The sequence below is a fragment of the Anopheles funestus genome, chromosome 3RL (genome assembly GCF_943734845.2).
Source record: "Anopheles funestus chromosome 3RL, idAnoFuneDA-416_04, whole genome shotgun sequence".
NCBI classification, from domain to species: domain Eukaryota; kingdom Metazoa; phylum Arthropoda; class Insecta; order Diptera; family Culicidae; genus Anopheles; species Anopheles funestus.
Genome location: NC_064599.1, coordinates 3,112,250 through 3,130,628, shown reverse-complemented (window position 1 = coordinate 3,130,628; position 18,379 = coordinate 3,112,250). Strand labels below are relative to the sequence as shown.

The window sequence follows — 18,379 nt, the reverse complement described above, 5'->3', positions numbered from 1 at the left end:
TCTGTTCCATGCCCCCAGCAAATGACGAAGGCACCCGACTATGCGTGGAGCTCTGTTTGCCGCATTGTTACTCTATCGGCATGGCTCACCATTCGGTCATCGTCGTCCGCAGCAGTTTTATTTTCGTTCCAAACCAAGATGGATGCCTTCACAGTGCCTTGCAGTATAGTATGGCTTTGCATTCGTACCATCGTACCTTCCGGGTGGTGTTGCAGTGAATGGAATGATTTCCGGTAGCTAATGACTTGTTGAATAATATTAGAGATCATTCAACTATTACGTAACACTGGAAGGGGGAGGGAGGGGGGGGGGGGGGGGTCAAAACTTGTGTTACGTAACATAAAATAAAATACTTCTAAAATTCTGGAATTTAATGCTGGATAGTTTGAGTAAGTAGGACGAAAAGTAAACTATAGTTTGACTCTTTTCTTTAGTAGACTTCCCCATGATCCGCATAATAACGAGGGAGGCGGTCAAAATGTAACAATTTCTTCGTTACGTAATAGTTGAATGATCCCTTATCATCAAATGGTTTTCCCTGAAGGTTCAAAGCGACTAAGTCTGTGGTAAATAAACTCGGTACAGGATGAGCCGGATCATTAGTTTGGCGTAAAGAAAAAAGGAAAATTACACCATTCGGAAACGGAATAGTTTTCTGTTTTTTTTTTTTGTTTTGCTTTTACTCTTCCGGAACCGCATTTGGATACTGTCCTTCCATTGTTCTGCCAATGTCGTCCGACCGATGCGTAGTAAATGACATGCAAATTTAATACTGCATGTGAAATGAACTGCAGCTATTCGTAATGATTTCAGTTCCCTTAGCTTTATTGTGTTTCTTGTGTTGTTTTGAATAACCCGATCGGACAATACTGTACTGGGTATGGGAAGGATTAACAATTTTTTTTTACCTGAGGTAAAGTCTTGACTGCAATGGTTCCCTCAACAAGTCAATGATAGACAATTACTATGTAAGTAGGTACATATCATACCATAGAAAGAAAAAGAAGCAGCTGTTATTTATTCAAGTAAATAAATAATCTCATATACTTGTTGGAATCTGGAGTATATTTAGTCTGCATCAAGAACCCTCAGAAAGTCTGAAGTTAAGATGATATTAAAAAAAATTCTCAAAATTAATTTTGTCTCATATAAGAATTTGTTTTGTTTGTTTAACGGATGAAATTCTTAAATTATTTAAAAAAATACTCTATTTTGACCTTTAATCTTGCCCATTGGTTTAACATCTCGGCCGTGTTTGTGGGCATCGTTAAGCAGTCTCCAGCAAATGCTGCAATCAAGCAAACCCACTTCACGTTACCGGCAACCGTATTTTTTTTTTGGTTTTGCTGTTATCATTCCGATCCCTTAGCCCTTACGCAACGGAATGCGCTCGGGTCAAGACATGAAACACCGTCGACTGTCGTCGCGCTCTGATGAAGATATATCGACCGAAAGAATGGGAGTTAATCTAACGAACACCAAAAGCAGAAACGAGAACAGCCCAACAGGCTAACATCGCCACAGCTCGTTTGTGCCGGTCGTATTTTCACTTTCGCCGGGTTTTTGTCCGAACCACCAGCGTAGATGAACCGTTTGAAACAGACTCACTTTTACTCTCGCACGCGGTCGGTTTGAGCGTACGGTAATGAGCGAAGGAAATGTGCGATTCATTAAGAAGTTGTGATAAAAAATGAGCTTCATTGAGGGCAAGGTTTCTCGTTCATCTCGGGCACATTTCGGGGCGATTGGAAGTGTTGCGATGTGCGGTGACAAATTAAAAGTGACCGTGGCAGGATTAGGATTAACGGCTCAGTATTCTTTCTTTCTTCGCATTACGAAAAAAATAATTCAACCAGCCTGATATAGAAGTCTCTCCTCCAATGTATTGAGGTTAGTTTGGAGTCATTGTTACTGGCAGTTGCAAATTGAATTTTGGGCGAAGACAGTTAGTTGAAAATTATGATCCTAAATTTGAGAAGGAAGATATTTATTTTAAGCTTTATGCCTTTCGATACAAAAGACCCGACCCGTTTTAATGTTTAATGTTATTATTTTTAAATAACTCATGCTAAAAAGCAATCGTTTCGTCACAAGAACTTTATATATGATCTGTGAAAATGCGAAGGTAATGAATAAAAACATTAAAATTTTGTTATATGAAATACGATATGTAATTTGAAACATATTACAGACTTTTATTTAGGCTTATTGCAATATGTTTCTTTTTACGTTTATGAAAAAAGGACCAAATTACCTGATTTTGTGCATCATTACCATCAAATTCATAGAAATGGTAGTGTACTCTTATCACAAATAACCTATCAATCTTTGATTGCACCTCTCGCACCACTAATTGGTTCGCCCTCCCAAAAGCGATACATTTATTCCAGTGTCTATGTTTGCCAAACCCTTTCCGCTAAAGACAAAGGATCACCTATACCTAACACCGGCTAGAGGCACTGCATAGGTCATTGGCAACCATGTATGCTGTCGGAAAATATGTATGTATGTCGCCAACGGCAACCCACCGGTATGACCGGGATACATGTGTCGCTTTTCGCCGAATCCCTTTTGTACGACACAGGGTCGAATGCAAACCCACAACGGCTTACGTGATAATTATCATGTATAATTGAACAAAACCCATCCTGATCCGGGGATGACACCGCAGCTGGCAATTATGGCACGGGTTGGGTCGGTTTTGGTTGGTCTGTTGGTCACATAACTCATGTTCCCGTTAATTAATGTTCCATCCTCCGATGGATGGACGCCCCGTTTTGGGTGGTGCGGCCGCCATGCACCGTCATATTACTGAAGCGTAATACTATTATTATTATTATTGCTGTTATCATTATAATCATCACAGTGATTATTATTACCAGACGTTTGTGATACGCGTCTGTACACGTGTAGTTTGGGTCCGAAAATTTGCTTGTCCGTATCACATACGTCCGGTTACGCTCTGTTACTGAGACGCGTAGCAGGCAACACTTTCGGATGTGGTTTGGCAGAAGCTCAATAATAGTTGAGCTTGTACGGGGTAAACCCGTTTTAGCATGTGGTGTTGCTTCAAGCGCAAGAAATTTGATGCGAACACTGGGCGCCTCCATTCGTTGAGACGCCCTATAAATAATTTAGGAAGTTATAACGAAAAAAAATTTGATGTTGAAGGAAATTTTTACTTTTAATAAATTTATTTTACATCAATGCTGATCATAAAGTAAAAATTTAGGACTTACACTTAATCCATAATTATGTTCATAATTTATTTTTATTTTTTATTATGCACGTTCTATTATCCAGCTTTTCTTTTAACACATATACGTCTGAATGCTGGGAGCAAGAATTCTTTAGTATCCTGACACATTGTTTGCTAGTTATTTGAAGCTTTTAATGGAATTCTGCTCTCTGGGTAGGAAAAAATAACCATGATATTATATATGTGGATGCACAAACAATTATATTTAGCATTGTTCAAAATTGTCAAAATTAGCTACAAACACAGCGAAAGCCCTTTAAACCTCTATTCGACACAACATACTAACAAAAAGAGCTAACAATAGCTTTTTTTGTTGCCTATGCAACCAACATTATTATGCTTACAAAATCACAAGACTCGCTAGCAAATGCTTTGACGCACAACATCGATAAATATCATGTGGATGTGCAACGTTTGCCAAGCGCATAATGGCCGATCTTGGCTGGAAACTCGATTGTGTTAACTTTCCTTCTCACTCGCTTTGTTCATTTCAACCACAGTAAAAGCAAGCTTGATCCATTTCACCGAACCTTTGCCGTCGAGGAAAGAATACGTCACGCTTTCTGGGATGTTCGCCTACGGCAACGGAAAGCTCATCCATTCATCGGGGGTTTCTCTCTCGTTTGTGACGTCAATTAAACAACAATGGGTAATTTCTTAACAATTGTTCTCCGACCAATTCCGGCAAAACGAGGGAAATTTCTGCATGCTCCCAACACAGGTTACAGGAAGCTACGGTGCAAAGCAAGGCTTCGAACATGCCACTCGTTACAATGTTACAATATGCTTTGTGTTGCAACATCTGTGCTAAGAACACAATATTATGTGTACCTGATGACGTTGTGTTTCCATTAAAAAATAATTTCGGAACTCAAAACCTTTTATACATCACCCCGTCAATACATGCTTAGCAATTGTCGCGTTTGCGAACTGACTCCTTTGACAAACGTCCCTAAAAAACAAGTGAAAAGAAACGTATTTCAACCAATTCGCATTAAAATAAATCAGTTTATAAAATTTTGCTAAAATTCTCAAAAAAAGCTAACGCTATAGCCTTAGGAAATTTTCAAATTTTTAGAATTTTTTTATTGCTAAGCGTTTAGTGACAGGATCATGTGAAAAATTTAATACAGCCAAATAAATGCACTTTATTTACTAAAAAGTCCGTGTCTTCCTGATTTGTTTTGTTCAAATGACTAATAAACTAGCTAGGTTTAACAATTACTGCTGATCCTGTCTGGCTAAATGAATATATTTTTTTCTCTATCCAAAATAGTTCGTATATGGGCTTCTGTTTTGTTTATACAACAGAGTGTTAGTTTCACGCTTGCAATGGGTTTTTTGAGTGTTTTTTTTCTGGTAAATAACCTCTTTGGAAAACTTTTGCACAACATAAAAGTATGGTAGGAACGTAGCAGTTCCGTCGTCAAGCGCTATTCATAAATATTCAGCAACAGGCGAAGCTAAAACCTACACTTTTATCACACATCCTCCATCTACGATAACACAAACGACCGTTCTTCTCAGCATCCGCCATTGCATCGTATGCAAATTGCGCTACAATCGGCACTCTGCAGCAAACCGGGTTACTCCCGTAGCCACGTAGCCACGTTGATTTACGCGCGCACGGTTCGTTGAGATGATTTACTTGATACGATTGCATTGAGCTGCCGGCTTTGGGTTTCCGTCCCCGAGGGTAGTTGGTTTGACAATCATTCATTATTCAACTGCTCATCGCTTTTGGGGTGAAGTATATGCGCAAGGTCGATCGTTAAGATAGTAAAGCTTTTGCTGTGACAGTTTTTGATGGTCTTAACAAATGATTTCGACTGTTTTGCAAGGCTATGGAATAGACACTAGACCCGAATATTTTTCAGAGTATTTTTAGGGGCGGCCACGTAAAAGACGCCGGTTCCACACGACAGGATGTGGGATCAAATCGCATCCGAACCGTTTCCCCGTAGCAAGGACTGAGTATCCTGCTACGTGGTAAAATAAGTCTAGTGCACAAGAAATGGTCGGCATAATCTTAAGGGTCGTTCAGCCAACAATAGAAAGAGAGATAAAGATAGAGTTTTTTCCTTTTTTTTGTAAATTTATTTTGTTTAACATTTATATTGGATTATTCCATTGATCAACAGCAAATAAATGGATGTATATCAAATGACTCTCATCGTCTTAAAGTTTAGTTCACCTTTATCGTCGTATTTATTTAGTAGTAACAATTGTTGAAAAAAATACGACACGTTACGATCGATTAGGCTTCAATTTGGCACCATATCGCGTTCGTGTGAAATCATGCAAAGCAAACGAGATAACTTGCCTTTAACCTCCAATCGTTAGTAAAAGACCAGATCTGGCCATAAATACTTTTAACGACCATGCCCATCGAACGTACCATAAAACCGAAAACCATGGAAACAATGTTGACGACATCGACGGCTATCTTTCCCAACAAACGCGGTTTTAACAGCCACATCCTATTCCATGGCAAAAAAAAGAAAACCACGACGATTACCTTTCGCAGACAGTGGCGTGACTAAGGTTCCATTCACTCGCCATCCCACCGAATACTTGGTCAACGTTTTATTTTTTTGGTTGCATTTATTACTGAGTACCGTTTGTAAGCAGAATGACTTTTCTATACTACGTTAAGAAAAAAAGGGAAAAATAATAAAATGTAAAAAGCTCTAACTGAAAACCAAAATGATTGGTTCGCGGATTCTAACAATTGTACGTAAGGATGAGAGAAACTTACGGAGACTGTCAATTTACGGCATCGTGAATTATGTCCTGAGCATCTAGCTCAGTTATAGAGCGCTAGCAACGTTGTGTGGAACCATCGTTTATTCTTGCAACACCAAATGGAGACGCCCGGTTGTCGTTACGGTGAATACGAGCGGCTGGCAGAAAAAAGTTTTGTCGCTCATTTACATTCCGACCACAGTGTGGCAACCAATTTGCCACCAAGCAAATGAGCGTACCGCAGCACGTGTGTGTGTGAGAACTGCCTGCGTTGCATACCTAAAGTGGCGTGTTCCAATTTTGGGGGACAAGAATGCCACCCTTGGCAGTATTTTATTAGTGAAGGCGTGCGTACATTTACGAACTATTTGATTTATTTCCCTTGATCAATACGTAACATAGCAAAAGCGGCTGGAAAATTTCATTAAAACAATCACATTATAAACGATCGATAGCGATGCAGGAAAGCGTATCTCGTACTATAATGAGAAACACCATACTTTTAAGTGTTCCCCAAAGCTGCTACTTCACGTGATTGCCGCCTGAATGCAGGTCACGTTTGATGTTTTGTTTTGCTGTTTCTTGAAATGTGCAATATTCTCAAAGGAATTATTTTATCCTTTTATGATAATTAATACAGAACTACCCATTCAGAATAAAATAACGTTTAGAATTACTGTTGTTATTTAATTTTCTTTCGATAAAAATACTCAAAACTTTCATCAATAATATTAAAAATTAAATCACTTAAATTATCCAAAAGAGATTTTTTTTGGTGACAAACAACTTAAATTGATAGTACCTTTATACATTACGAATTAAAGTAAATGTTTACATTCTCAAAAACAACCCAACGTCGCAATTTCCGCGAACCACATTCTGAGCGAGTGATATTACACACATCCAGTACCGTCGTCATCAGCGTATTGAAATTCAATCATTTTGAAGATCATTTTTCACTATCCCGACCGTCCCTTCGGAAACCGCAGGAATCGGAAATGTCAACAGCAGCACCATGGTACCGATGCTTTCGTCAATCTTCGGCACGTCATCCGGCACGATTATGTAACATTAATGAAAAATCGTATTATCGAAACCGAAAGCATCGGGCATGCTGTGTGTGCGCCTCTGCCCCTGATCACCTACCAGCAACCCCTTTTTGTTGTTGTCGGATTTTGCCTTTTCCAAAAGCTACTAATCCACAGAAAACGAGAGAGCTCGGTGTGTAACGAGGTGCGGCAGATAGCCCAAATTTTCGATCCATTCGTCTATTACCTTCTTTTTTCGCCCTGCAAAAGAGCAAAGAGAATGATTTTTCAACCATCAATAAGCAGCTAACACGACATGCCACTGATGCAAAAAAGGCTATGTGTTCCAATCAAGGGTTTTGCGCATCAGCTGGCGGAATGGAAGAAGGAATTGGTTCGGCTCATTTTACAAAATTGAATTATCTTCATCCGGAAAGGAAGAAAATGCAAATCATCGTGAGTCATTGGTTACGGATGCGCTCTTTTTCCGGAAACCGGTGTGAGCGGCAAATGGCAAATGTTTTCCAAAAATAGACGTAGTGCTTCTGCAGATAAGTAAACTTTCCGTTTTCCCATTCCGTGTGGTAGCGTTTCTAGCGAAGCGATAACGTAAGAACGTCAGCTTAAGAATGGTACGTTTGGTTGCAGCTTCAAACCTAATCATCTTGGAAGTTGGAAGACGGAGTCAACTAGCACGATGTATGTATTATTTGTTCAAATGTGAGGCAAGGCATAGCACTAGCTGATTGACGACTGGTACGAAACAGGCATGACGCACAAGAAAATAAACTCTACAGCAAATGGGGTAAAAGTTAATGGAAAAAGGGTTGGTCGATGACTTTGTTCTTTACTACAAGAGTTTGAATATTTCTTGTGGTTTCATTGCTGGAGAGACCAGAATGTGGACATGTCTAAATGTGTTGGATGTTTACATTTATACTAAGTTATGGGAGATGCTATAATGAACTTTGAATTAACGAATAACAAAGAAGAACTAGAATAAGAACAAAATTTAGAGAGAATAAACCAGTCCGAGTAGAGCAATCATTGAAACCACACGCGTCCCTAACAAGCACCCTTTAGAGCTACGAACATTGGTCCTTCGAACCGGATCGCTGGATTAGGGACAGGGCTTACAGTTGAAAATATATCATTGCCAACAGTTAGAAGTGATTACACTGTGGGATAATAAGTGAATTCTTATTAACCATACTTTCTGCGCACTTGTAAGAGTACTAGTGATGCGTCGGTATACGCATTCGTGTGCAGCAAAGGAACTTTGAACGTGTAAAAGGTTCATTTCTTAAAGTGGTTGTGCTGCGTGTGAAACATTAATACGAGAGCGAGCGATCTCTAACCCGATGATCACTGATAAGTGATTGGACGTATTAGTGTGAAGCGAAGTGAATTGATTCGCAGACACTTTTGGCGATTTGTGAGGTCAACGGCATCGTGGTTGATTGGCTCAGACTGTGCGCGTCAGGTGCAATGTGTGTGTAACGTTTACGCGTAGTGCGTGTTGAGACTGTATAGAAACGATACTGCCATATCAGTGCAGCCATTTCGGTATCGTAGAAGCGCGTCACATGGTTACAGTGTGGGTAATAAGTTTATGCGTACTTTCAATACCCGAATTAAATCCATCGTTTATCGGAGACAAACTAGTGGCTTTAAGCTCATTATAAGTTCTGGTGATTAAAGGAACGATAGTGTCGGACCGGAATAATTTAATTCACCAATATGCCTACCACGGACCAGCCGACTGGTTCCACAGCGTCCACTGGGGATAAGGTAGTGGTTCAACCTGCCCCCATAACGGATCGACAGTTTCGCAGGTTGAAGAGAATTTACAGTGACTGTTTGCGTAGTATCGATCAATTTAAAGAATTTGTGGATGATTACAATGCAGAAAGGCACAGCGTGCAAGTACAAGTGCAATTGGAGCAGCTGGAGGACGTGAGAAGCGAGTTCATTAGTGCGCGAAGACAATTACTGCATGAAGACGATTGTGATGAAGATGCCTTAGTGGAGGAATATAAACAATTTAATAAAACCTTTATCGAAGTAAAGGGATTTCTTAAGAGTAACTTGCATCCGGAAGCTATAATGATGCCAGCAGCTAGTAGCACAATATTGCAAACATCTACGTATCGCCCTAAAGTACGGCTACCGGAAATAAATTTGCCTTCGTTCGATGGTGACGTCACAAAATGGCTAACCTTTAAGGACCGTTTCACATCCATGGTTCATGAGGTGGTTGAACTTTCAGACGTAACCAAGCTGCAATATTTGTTAACAGCCTTGAAGGGAGACGCAGCTACTTTATACGATCACACTCAACTCATAGCTGAGAATTACGATATTACGTGGAAATCATTACACGAACGCTATGATGATTCCAAGCGTATAAAAAGGGAACATTTTAAGGCATTATATCAGTTGGAACCAATGAATGGATCGTCGGTCGAAGAATTATCGCGTTTAGTGAACGAGACAAAGAGATTAGTGAGAGGCATGGAACGAACAAGTGAACCGGTAAAGCATTGGGACACACCGTTAACGTCGCTCGTGATTTATAAGTTTGATCCTAAAACGCTTCTAGCATGGGAGCAACACTCGGCTGACCAAGAAGCTGATTCGTATAAGGAATTAATGATTTTTTGTGAGAAGCAAATCAAGATCCTTAATAGTTGTACTATGCGAAACAAAACGTCAATTGATACTAAACCAGCAAAAACAGTCAGTGGTGTGCGAAATCAAATTCCTCGGTCGAAGAAAGACAATGCAACATCGTTAGCGTGTTCCGTTCAAACGACGAACCCATCAGTAATTGTGTGCCCGGTGTGCAAGGCTGATCATGTGTTATCAAAGTGTAGTTCCTTTTCAACTATGGACCGTTCGCAGCGACAAGAACAGGTTAAGGAACATAGGCTGTGTTTTAACTGTCTGAGGAGTGGTCACAGTATTAGGTTTTGTCGATCGCATTCGAGGTGTGAACATTGTAAAAGAAGACACCATTCGTTACTGTGTGATAAGAATGCATCTGCTGTCAGTGAAACGCGAGTCGTCCCCATTAGTGCAACATTACAGGACGGCAGTAAGCAGAAAAGGAAAATGATTTGGTTATCTACGGCACAAGTGTTGGTGTCGAACTGGAATGGTGAACCTGTGCCGGCGCGAGCGTTATTGGATATGGGCGCTCAATCTAACTTCATAACCGAACGTTTAGCTCAACAGTTAAAGTTGCGGAAGACGCGAGTACAGAAACCTCTGTTTGGAGTAGGAACGGTGGCCTTGACCTCAAGCAGTACAGTTACAACTACGGTCAAATCAGTAAACTCCTCACATGCGGCCACATTAGAGTTCCTCGTGCTAACAAGTGTCACCGCAGACTTTCCTCCAAGGTCAATAGATGTACAGCAATGGAACATACCATCAGGGTTTGTATTGGCTGATCCAGGTTTTAATAAACGTGAGAAGATTGATCTACTCCTTGGTGCAGAGATATTTGCTGAGCTGTTGGAGCAGGGACAACTAAGTTTAGCGCCGAACCTTCCAAGGTTATTGAAAACCAAGCTTGGGTGGATTGTAAGTGGAAAAATGATTACGAACCCCGAAGACACGAACCAATATGATCTTGCCTGCTGTAGCGTGATGGAAGAACGCTTTAACAACTCGATGGATCGTCTCGTATCGCTCGAAAATTTGCCAGAAGAAAGGATTCCGTCAGAAGATGACATCGCATGTATGAAACATTATGAGGAGACAACTCGGCGTAGTAGAGATGGCAGGTACATTGTAACTCTTCCTAAATTACCACAGTTTTCAACATTGCTTGGTGAGTCACGGGAGATTGCCTTGAGACGGTTTTTGGCAATAGAGCGAAGAATGAGAAGAGAAAAGGAACTTAACGATGCTTATAAGGAGTTCATGCAGGAATATATAAGCTTGGGCCATATGTCCTGTATAGGCACATACTCGGAGTTCGAGGGGAAGAGTTCGGAGGTGGCATATTATCTTCCACATCACGCTGTGTGGAAGGCTGGAAGTTCAACGACGAGATGCAGGGTAGTCTTCGATGCATCTTGCAAGACGAGCTCAGGGCGATCGCTGAACGATGTCCTGATCACCGGACCTCAGATACAAGAAAACATCATATGCATACAGTTGAGGTTCCGGATGAAGAAGATTGCTGTGGTGGCGGATGTGGCGAAAATGTACCGGCAGGTGCTAGTAGATGACAACGATAAGGCATTGCAGAGAATCCTGTGGAGAGATCATTCTGGAGAACAGCTAAGAGTGTACGAGCTTAAAACCGTGACGTATGGCACAGCATGTGCACCTTTCCTAGCTGTACGTACGCTACAGCGTATTTTTGAAGACCACGGAAGCAAGTACCCAAAGGCGTTAGCATGCAAAAGGGATTTTTACGTTGATGATTTGTTGTCAGGTGCAGATTCCGTTCAAGAGGCTCGAGAAATGGCGGATCAGTTAAATAAGTTAATGAACGAAGGTCAGTTCTGCTTACGGAAATGGGCATCAAATCATCATGGAGCGTTAATCGGTATTCCCAGTGAGCAGCATGCAACCGGCAGTCAGTTAGAACTTGCCACTGAACAAGACTCAATTTCAACACTAGGATTGGTTTGGACTCCAAGCAAAGATACTTTAAAGGTCCAGGTACGGGTACCAAGCGAAGTAGAAGTCAAAACAAAAACACATGTTTTATCATGTATCGCTCGATTGTATGATCCGTTGGGATTCTTGGACCCGGTCAAGATGAGAGCGAAGCTCATTATGCAGACGATATGGGCATTGAAAGATGCGGAAGGAAAACCTTGGAGTTGGGATAAGGAGCTGCCAAAACCAATAAGTCAAGAATGGTCATCATTTGTTACCCAACTGAAGCTGTTAGAAGATGTGAAAATACCACGATTAGCAGTATCCAATTCCGCCGAGCAATATCAGTTGCACATATTCTGCGATGCATCCGAAAAGGGATACGGTGCGTGCTGTTATGTTCGTAGTCTGGCAGCGACAGGAACAGTTGTGGTTCATCTATTAATTTCGAAGTCTAAAGTAGCACCTTTATCGCAGAGAATGACCATTGCTAGACTTGAATTGTGTGGAGCATTACTTGGAAGTAGATTGTATAGTGTGGTGAAGGAGGCGTTGGTAACCGATGTGTCTTGCTACATGTGGACTGATTCTCTCACGACATGGCATTGGATTCAATCGCCACACTCTCGTTGGAAAACTTTTGTTGCCAACAGGACTGCAAAGATTCAGGCGTTAACCAGAGGGGTAGAGTGGAGACATGTTCCTGGTAAGGAAAATCCAAGCGATTTGGCATCGAGAGGATGTGATCCGGAAGAATTCTTGCAGCAGAGTGCACTATGGTGGTCGGGGCCTGGTTGGCTTTCCCAATCTGAAGATCAGTGGCCAGAACCTCCTGTGGGTAAACTGACAATTGTAGAGGAACAGCGTGCAACCACGCTGTTAGTAATGTCCGAGAAAGAAGAGAGTTTCTCAGATCGAATATTTTCGCGATATTCAACATACGCGAAATTGAGAAGAGTGATTGCATATTGCTTGCGTTACATTGCTGCTTTGCGGAAACAAAATCATCAAGGGGAATCAACAGCGCTGACGTCTGAAGAGCTAAGGCATGCAGAAGACGCAATTTGTCGTATCGCTCAACGAGATAGTTTCGCCGAAGAACTGAAGACACTAGGTACGGGAAAGAACATAGCTACAACATCGTTGCTGAAAGGATGCAATGTTACAGTAGACGACAAGGGTATCCTGAGAGTGCAGACCCGTATTGGAAATGCAAAGCTTTCAGAAGACGTTAAGTATCCAATAGTAATCGCCAAACGTCATGCGTTAGCGAAACTGTTAGCCGAACATTATCATGCCGAATTATTGCACGCTGGACCACAATTAATGATAACGACCATCAGACAGCGATTTTGGATCATGGGAGCAAGATCAGTAGTGAGGCGAGCTTACCATCAATGTATAAGGTGCTTCAAGTCCAAACCGAAGTTAATTATACAACCCATGGCTCCTCTTCCGACTACACGTGTGAATAAGGCGCGACCTTTCGCGATATCAGGAGTTGATTATTGCGGACCGGTAATGATAAAGGCACATCACCGACGAGCAGCACCAACCAAGGCGTTCATAGCAGTGTTCGTATGCTTTGTTACACGTGCCGTGCATCTAGAGTTAGTTTCTGACTTAAGTACTGCAGCGTTTTTAGCGGCTCTTAGAAGATTTGTTTCACGGCGAGGAGCAGTATCAGAGATCAACTCTGACAACGGAACAAACTTCAAGGGTGCCGCGAATGAACTTCAGCGGCTGCATGAGTTACTCCAGTCGTCAAACCATAAGGAGGCAATCACCAACTGGACGGCGGAAAGAGGAATAAAATGGAAGTTCATCCCTCCACGAGCCCCGCACTTTGGAGGCTTGTGGGAAGCAGCTGTACGTTCCATGAAATATCATCTAATCAGAGTCCTGGGTACAGCTGCGGCAAGCTACGAAGACCTGACAACACTGCTGACGGAAATTGAGGCGTGCCTCAATTCACGCCCACTCACTGAGTTATCTGCGGATTCGACTGATTTAGAAGCCCTTACTCCAGGTCATTTTCTAACCGGTTCTCATTTGAAATATATTTCAGAAATTGACTTGAAGGACATACCAGAAAATCGATTGAATCATTGGCGTGTGATGCAACAAAGGCTTCAGCACTTCTGGTCGCGGTGGCAGCGCGAGTACTTGCAACAGCTAAGAGCAAGGACAAAATGGCACAACCCCGCTGTTCCGATCAAGCCTGGAATGCTTGTAATACTCCATGAAGACAACATGCCTCCGATGAAGTGGCCGCTAGCACGCATAACTGAAGTACATCCAGGCAAGGATGGAGTCGTCAGAGTGGTCACGTTGCGCACTGCACAAGCGTCGAACGTAAAGCGTCCTGTGGTTAAATTAAGCATATTACCAACGGAAAATTAGGGGGTAAAGGGCAGATAGCAGGAACTAGAGCGTCTCGTAAGAGGAATCTGAGTGAATTTAAAATATCGGAAAGGGAATTAGGTTGCAGTAAAATATGAAATTGATTACTTACTTTAAGTTACAACTCGGAATACTAGTTGTTATAACGCCGTTACGAAATAATGAATTGAACTCAAGATTAAGTAAAATTACCACTTAAGTAAAATAACGGATTTTAGGTGGTCGGAATGTTGGATGTTTACATTTATACTAAGTTATGGGAGATGCTATAATGAACTTTGAATTAACGAATAACAAAGAAGAACTAGAATAAGAACAAAATTTAGAGAGAATAAACCAGTCCGAGTAGAGCAATCATTGAAACCACACGCGTCCCTAACAAGCACCCTTTAGAGCTACGAACAAAATGAAAGTGTTAAATATTTTGCCAACAATGTTTGGTCATGTTTTCTTAAGATAGTTTAGTCCAGTTTAGAAGCAGTTATAAATAAAAATACATTGTTTATTTCCATCGCTTTTTGAATAGCGATAATTGTGTTCCTGGAATTCTTACTTGCCAGGATTTCAAGAATTCTCGGTAGAATTGTTCGAATAGCTAAATATATTCCAATTATTCATTCTAAAAATACCTTTAGGAATCTTCCATGAAGCTTTTAATTTGTTTTATCATTTAAGTTTCCTCTTCCAGTTAGTGTACAGCATTAGTATGGTTCCAATTACTGGAAAAGCCCAAGGTTTTTATGAAATATCAGTTACAATACACTTTTTTTTGAAGGGTACGCTCATGTACCTCCGATAACGCTATCAACATTTTATATTCTATCTCCCGGAAGTGCACTTCACTTAGCTTGTTTCTTCCGGAATTATCACCATCCATCCACTGGCACACCAACTGCTAATCGCATTCCATTCCAGCTCGGTGCACGCCCAATTCTCCAAAGCGTAGCGATGCTTTACATGTTTGCGTTTTTATGCTGATGCTGCATTAGAGGCATTTTTCAGCTTCCGAATCGGATCGTTCGGTTCGCTGGAAAATCATGCCTGTATAAGCCGGGGGGTTGATATTTCCCGCTACCCAATCAAAGTCTGATGTATGCTGAAGTTGGTTGTGAATTTCAGCAGAAACTTACATCCGTCCACCGCCATTGAAGTTTTCCCCCTTCCCCCGAACTTATGCAAATATTTTGCATGTGGAATGCGTCGCAGTAATAAGGCATAACTCTAGGCGCAATCAATGCAATGGAAAGATAAATCGATTCGAGTGTGAACTGACGCTTGACCTCGATTGTATGTTACATTTCCGAGAAGAAAGAGAAGAATGATATTCCGGCGAGATATTTCACTCAAGAGTATGCATCCTTGCGGTAGGGACACAAAGCATTTAGATTTTCTTAAGATCGTGGGCGAGACGCGCAAGGTGGCGAACAAGGAAACGAATTTTATTTTCATTCCATTTTCCATCCATGACTTAGTAGATAATGTTTGGTCGCATGAATTGCACCAATGCATTCGCTCAGGAAAACGCGCGCAAATCAGATGAGTTGGCAAATATTTAGCTACCGCTTCGGTTGTGCGTTACGATTTGATGAATAGTAAAATTGAATCGTTACGAAGCGAACGTTTTTATTGCAACCGTGCATGCTATAATTAATGTAAACGAAAAGTACCGGGTGCATGCAGCTTGCATCTTATGGCCACTTATGTTAATGACTTTGAACGAATGTTGGTTTGGATGTGGAACTGAATGTCAAATAAAATTAATTTAATATTAATTTAAGCAGTTTTATTCCATTCTTTCCTGCTCTTTACTTTGAGAGGTACAATATTTTAAAATTATTTTCAAGTGCAAATGAAGAAGCATTTACAATATAAACTTTTTTCTTATCACTTACAGATATATCAACTAATGACTTAGCTGTCTTGCACATCAAAGCACAACCGTAAGCAACTGCGTGAATAAAGCGTAGAAAGCGTAGAAACATTGCATCAAAAGACAGATCGTCGGCATAATGGCTTCCAACATACACAAATGGGAAAAGCTCTCACCTAGCGAATTTCAGCAGCTGCAGGACTTAGCCTCATGTGAGTTTTTACTTTTGTGAATTTCTTGCAACTTCCCGCATTCGACTTACCGCTTTGTCGCTTTTGTTCCTCTCGATTGCAGATTCAACGAAAAAGCTGCAGAATGTACTGCAAGAGTTTTGTTCACCGGCCACACCGTCCGCCTCACGGTTCCATCCAGACGGGGTAAGTACGGACGGTTTGTTCCGCTACCTAGAGATATTATCAAGATTTTATGCTTCTCCAGTCTCTCCTGTCCTCTCCCGCATTCCTCATAATTCTCTTTATGCCCAATTCTATCGGTTGGTAATTTTATTTCCGCCCTATTTCCTTGTGCGAAACACTTTTATCGCCTGCTAACGATAGCTTTACCAGGGTGCGAATCGTAATTGAATTGGGCTAAATCAGATGGAAGTTATGGCCAGCACCTGGCAGATGGTACGATCGGGTTCGGTCGCTCGCACCATGATGCACAGGGAAGAAAAATCACTTCCCGGAGTCGGTTTCGGAACAGCGGACGGGGTCCCTGTTTTTGCCCACCCCCCCCATCTCATCGTCAAGGCAGCAAATTTGGTATTAATATTGATTGGGATTTTCAGGCGGTCTGAAAATCGCTTTCGATTACGCCCGGTGACGCAAATCCTCCCTCGTACCGGGTGATCGGGATGAGCTTCCATTTCACAAGACACAACTCGTTTGATGTGTACCGGTGTGCTTTCCGTACTCCGAGCACGATGCCGAAGGATGCTCGTAAATCTGCCAACTGCCGTAGCTTTCCCATGAATCTTACCGCTTAAAGTTTGAGCCCATATCCAACGGGGTCCGACCCCGATTTAAAGCCCCGGGTGCAATCGGCATAATAATGGCCAATCATCACCCCTCCCGACTATAAAATGCGTCAAATGGGTGAAGGGATTAAAAGAAGGACTGCTTTTTTGGGCTAGGTTGGATGAAATTCGGCACCGGATATCAATATCGGGTAAAACTGTCCACCGGAAAGGATGACGATCCTCGTACTCGTTTACGGTTTGCGTTTGCTGTTCCGTGTGGTTTACCACACGGAAGCCGCTGCCAGTTGTCCCTGCCCTTTTTCGGTTGGATTTAGTTGTAGGATTATGGGTACGGAATTGGTTTGACCTTTCCAACGATTAGTATCCGCTATCATCTAGTTCACTCACTCGGCTGTGCAACGACGATGTGACGATGACCATAGGGGACTGGTGGAAGAGTAATGAATGAGCTCGCTATTAATCTCTGGATAGGTAATCGGTCGAAATTTATTTGAGGAGGTATGGTCTAAAGTCTTTTGTCTTGTGTTCGGGTTCCTTTTCTCTGATATTTCCATTGTTAAAGAATTTCACAAAAAATCAAGAAATATTATTATTAAATTGGATCGTCATTTTTTCTATTTTATTTATGTAATTTCTAATTATATCTAATATCTACATAATTAGAATAATAATAAAATAATTATAATAATATCTAATTTATTTTATTTACAAATATTTAAACCTGAATATTGAGCTTAAAAATACTACTATACAAATGCATAAATTCTTAAACCAAATTTAAAACATACTGTGTTGAATTTACGAGTTCAATTGTCATGTAGTGTAGAAATATGAAACCTTTAAACTGACAATATCTCCTAAAAGGTATCACTCTGACAAGACTCTTTTCCCTTGACTCTAAGACACCTCAGAACCTCTGTTTTCCACACTCCCTCACGAACGGGGTTAAAGAGAAAGGAGCACAAACAACACTAGACAACCATCACAAAAGGGTATGAATTTGTGCACCGCTGAACGAAATAAACGACGTGTCGAAAGTGGATAGCAACTAGAGCATTATTTGCAGCCTTCCGGCACCAGCTAAAGGACCGTATGCAAAAAGATAGCGAAATCCTGTTTACCTACACCGTACCGGTATAAATTCAAACGCTACCGTCTGCAGAACGTTTCATCAATCGGAAAAGAAAAATGATCCCCAATCTTTGGCAGCGTGTGCGGGAAGAGCATAAGGGTTGAAACAGTGAAAGTGGAACACCTGGCAAAACGATATCACCTAAGAACCGCCTGTCAGCACTCAAAACACCCTTCCCGCCCAACCCAACGCCCTTTCACCGAGGAAGTGTCGCTCCATCCTAGTAACAATTTGTCGACAGATTTCATTCCTTATTGTTTTTCGGCATCTACTCACTTCGCGGATCATATCGCGAAACGGTTGCAGCGACCTCGCATGGAATCTCCATGCCTACCAGCTC

At 41.4% G+C, this 18,379-nt stretch overlaps 1 protein-coding gene across 5 annotated transcripts in view; it reads left to right on the top strand.

Moving 5' to 3' along the window:
* Positions 1 to 18,379, top strand: part of LOC125771134 (diacylglycerol kinase 1) — a 73,672-nt gene that overhangs the window by 24,437 nt on the left and 30,856 nt on the right. For all 5 annotated transcript variants that reach the window (XM_049441480.1, XM_049441483.1, XM_049441481.1 and 2 more), the window contains exons 3-4: positions 15,950 to 16,137; positions 16,220 to 16,302. In XM_049441480.1, the coding sequence (XP_049297437.1) occupies positions 16,065 to 16,137; positions 16,220 to 16,302 (156 nt within the window). In that variant the 5' untranslated portion in view covers positions 15,950 to 16,064. The remainder of the gene's footprint in view (positions 1 to 15,949; positions 16,138 to 16,219; positions 16,303 to 18,379) is intronic.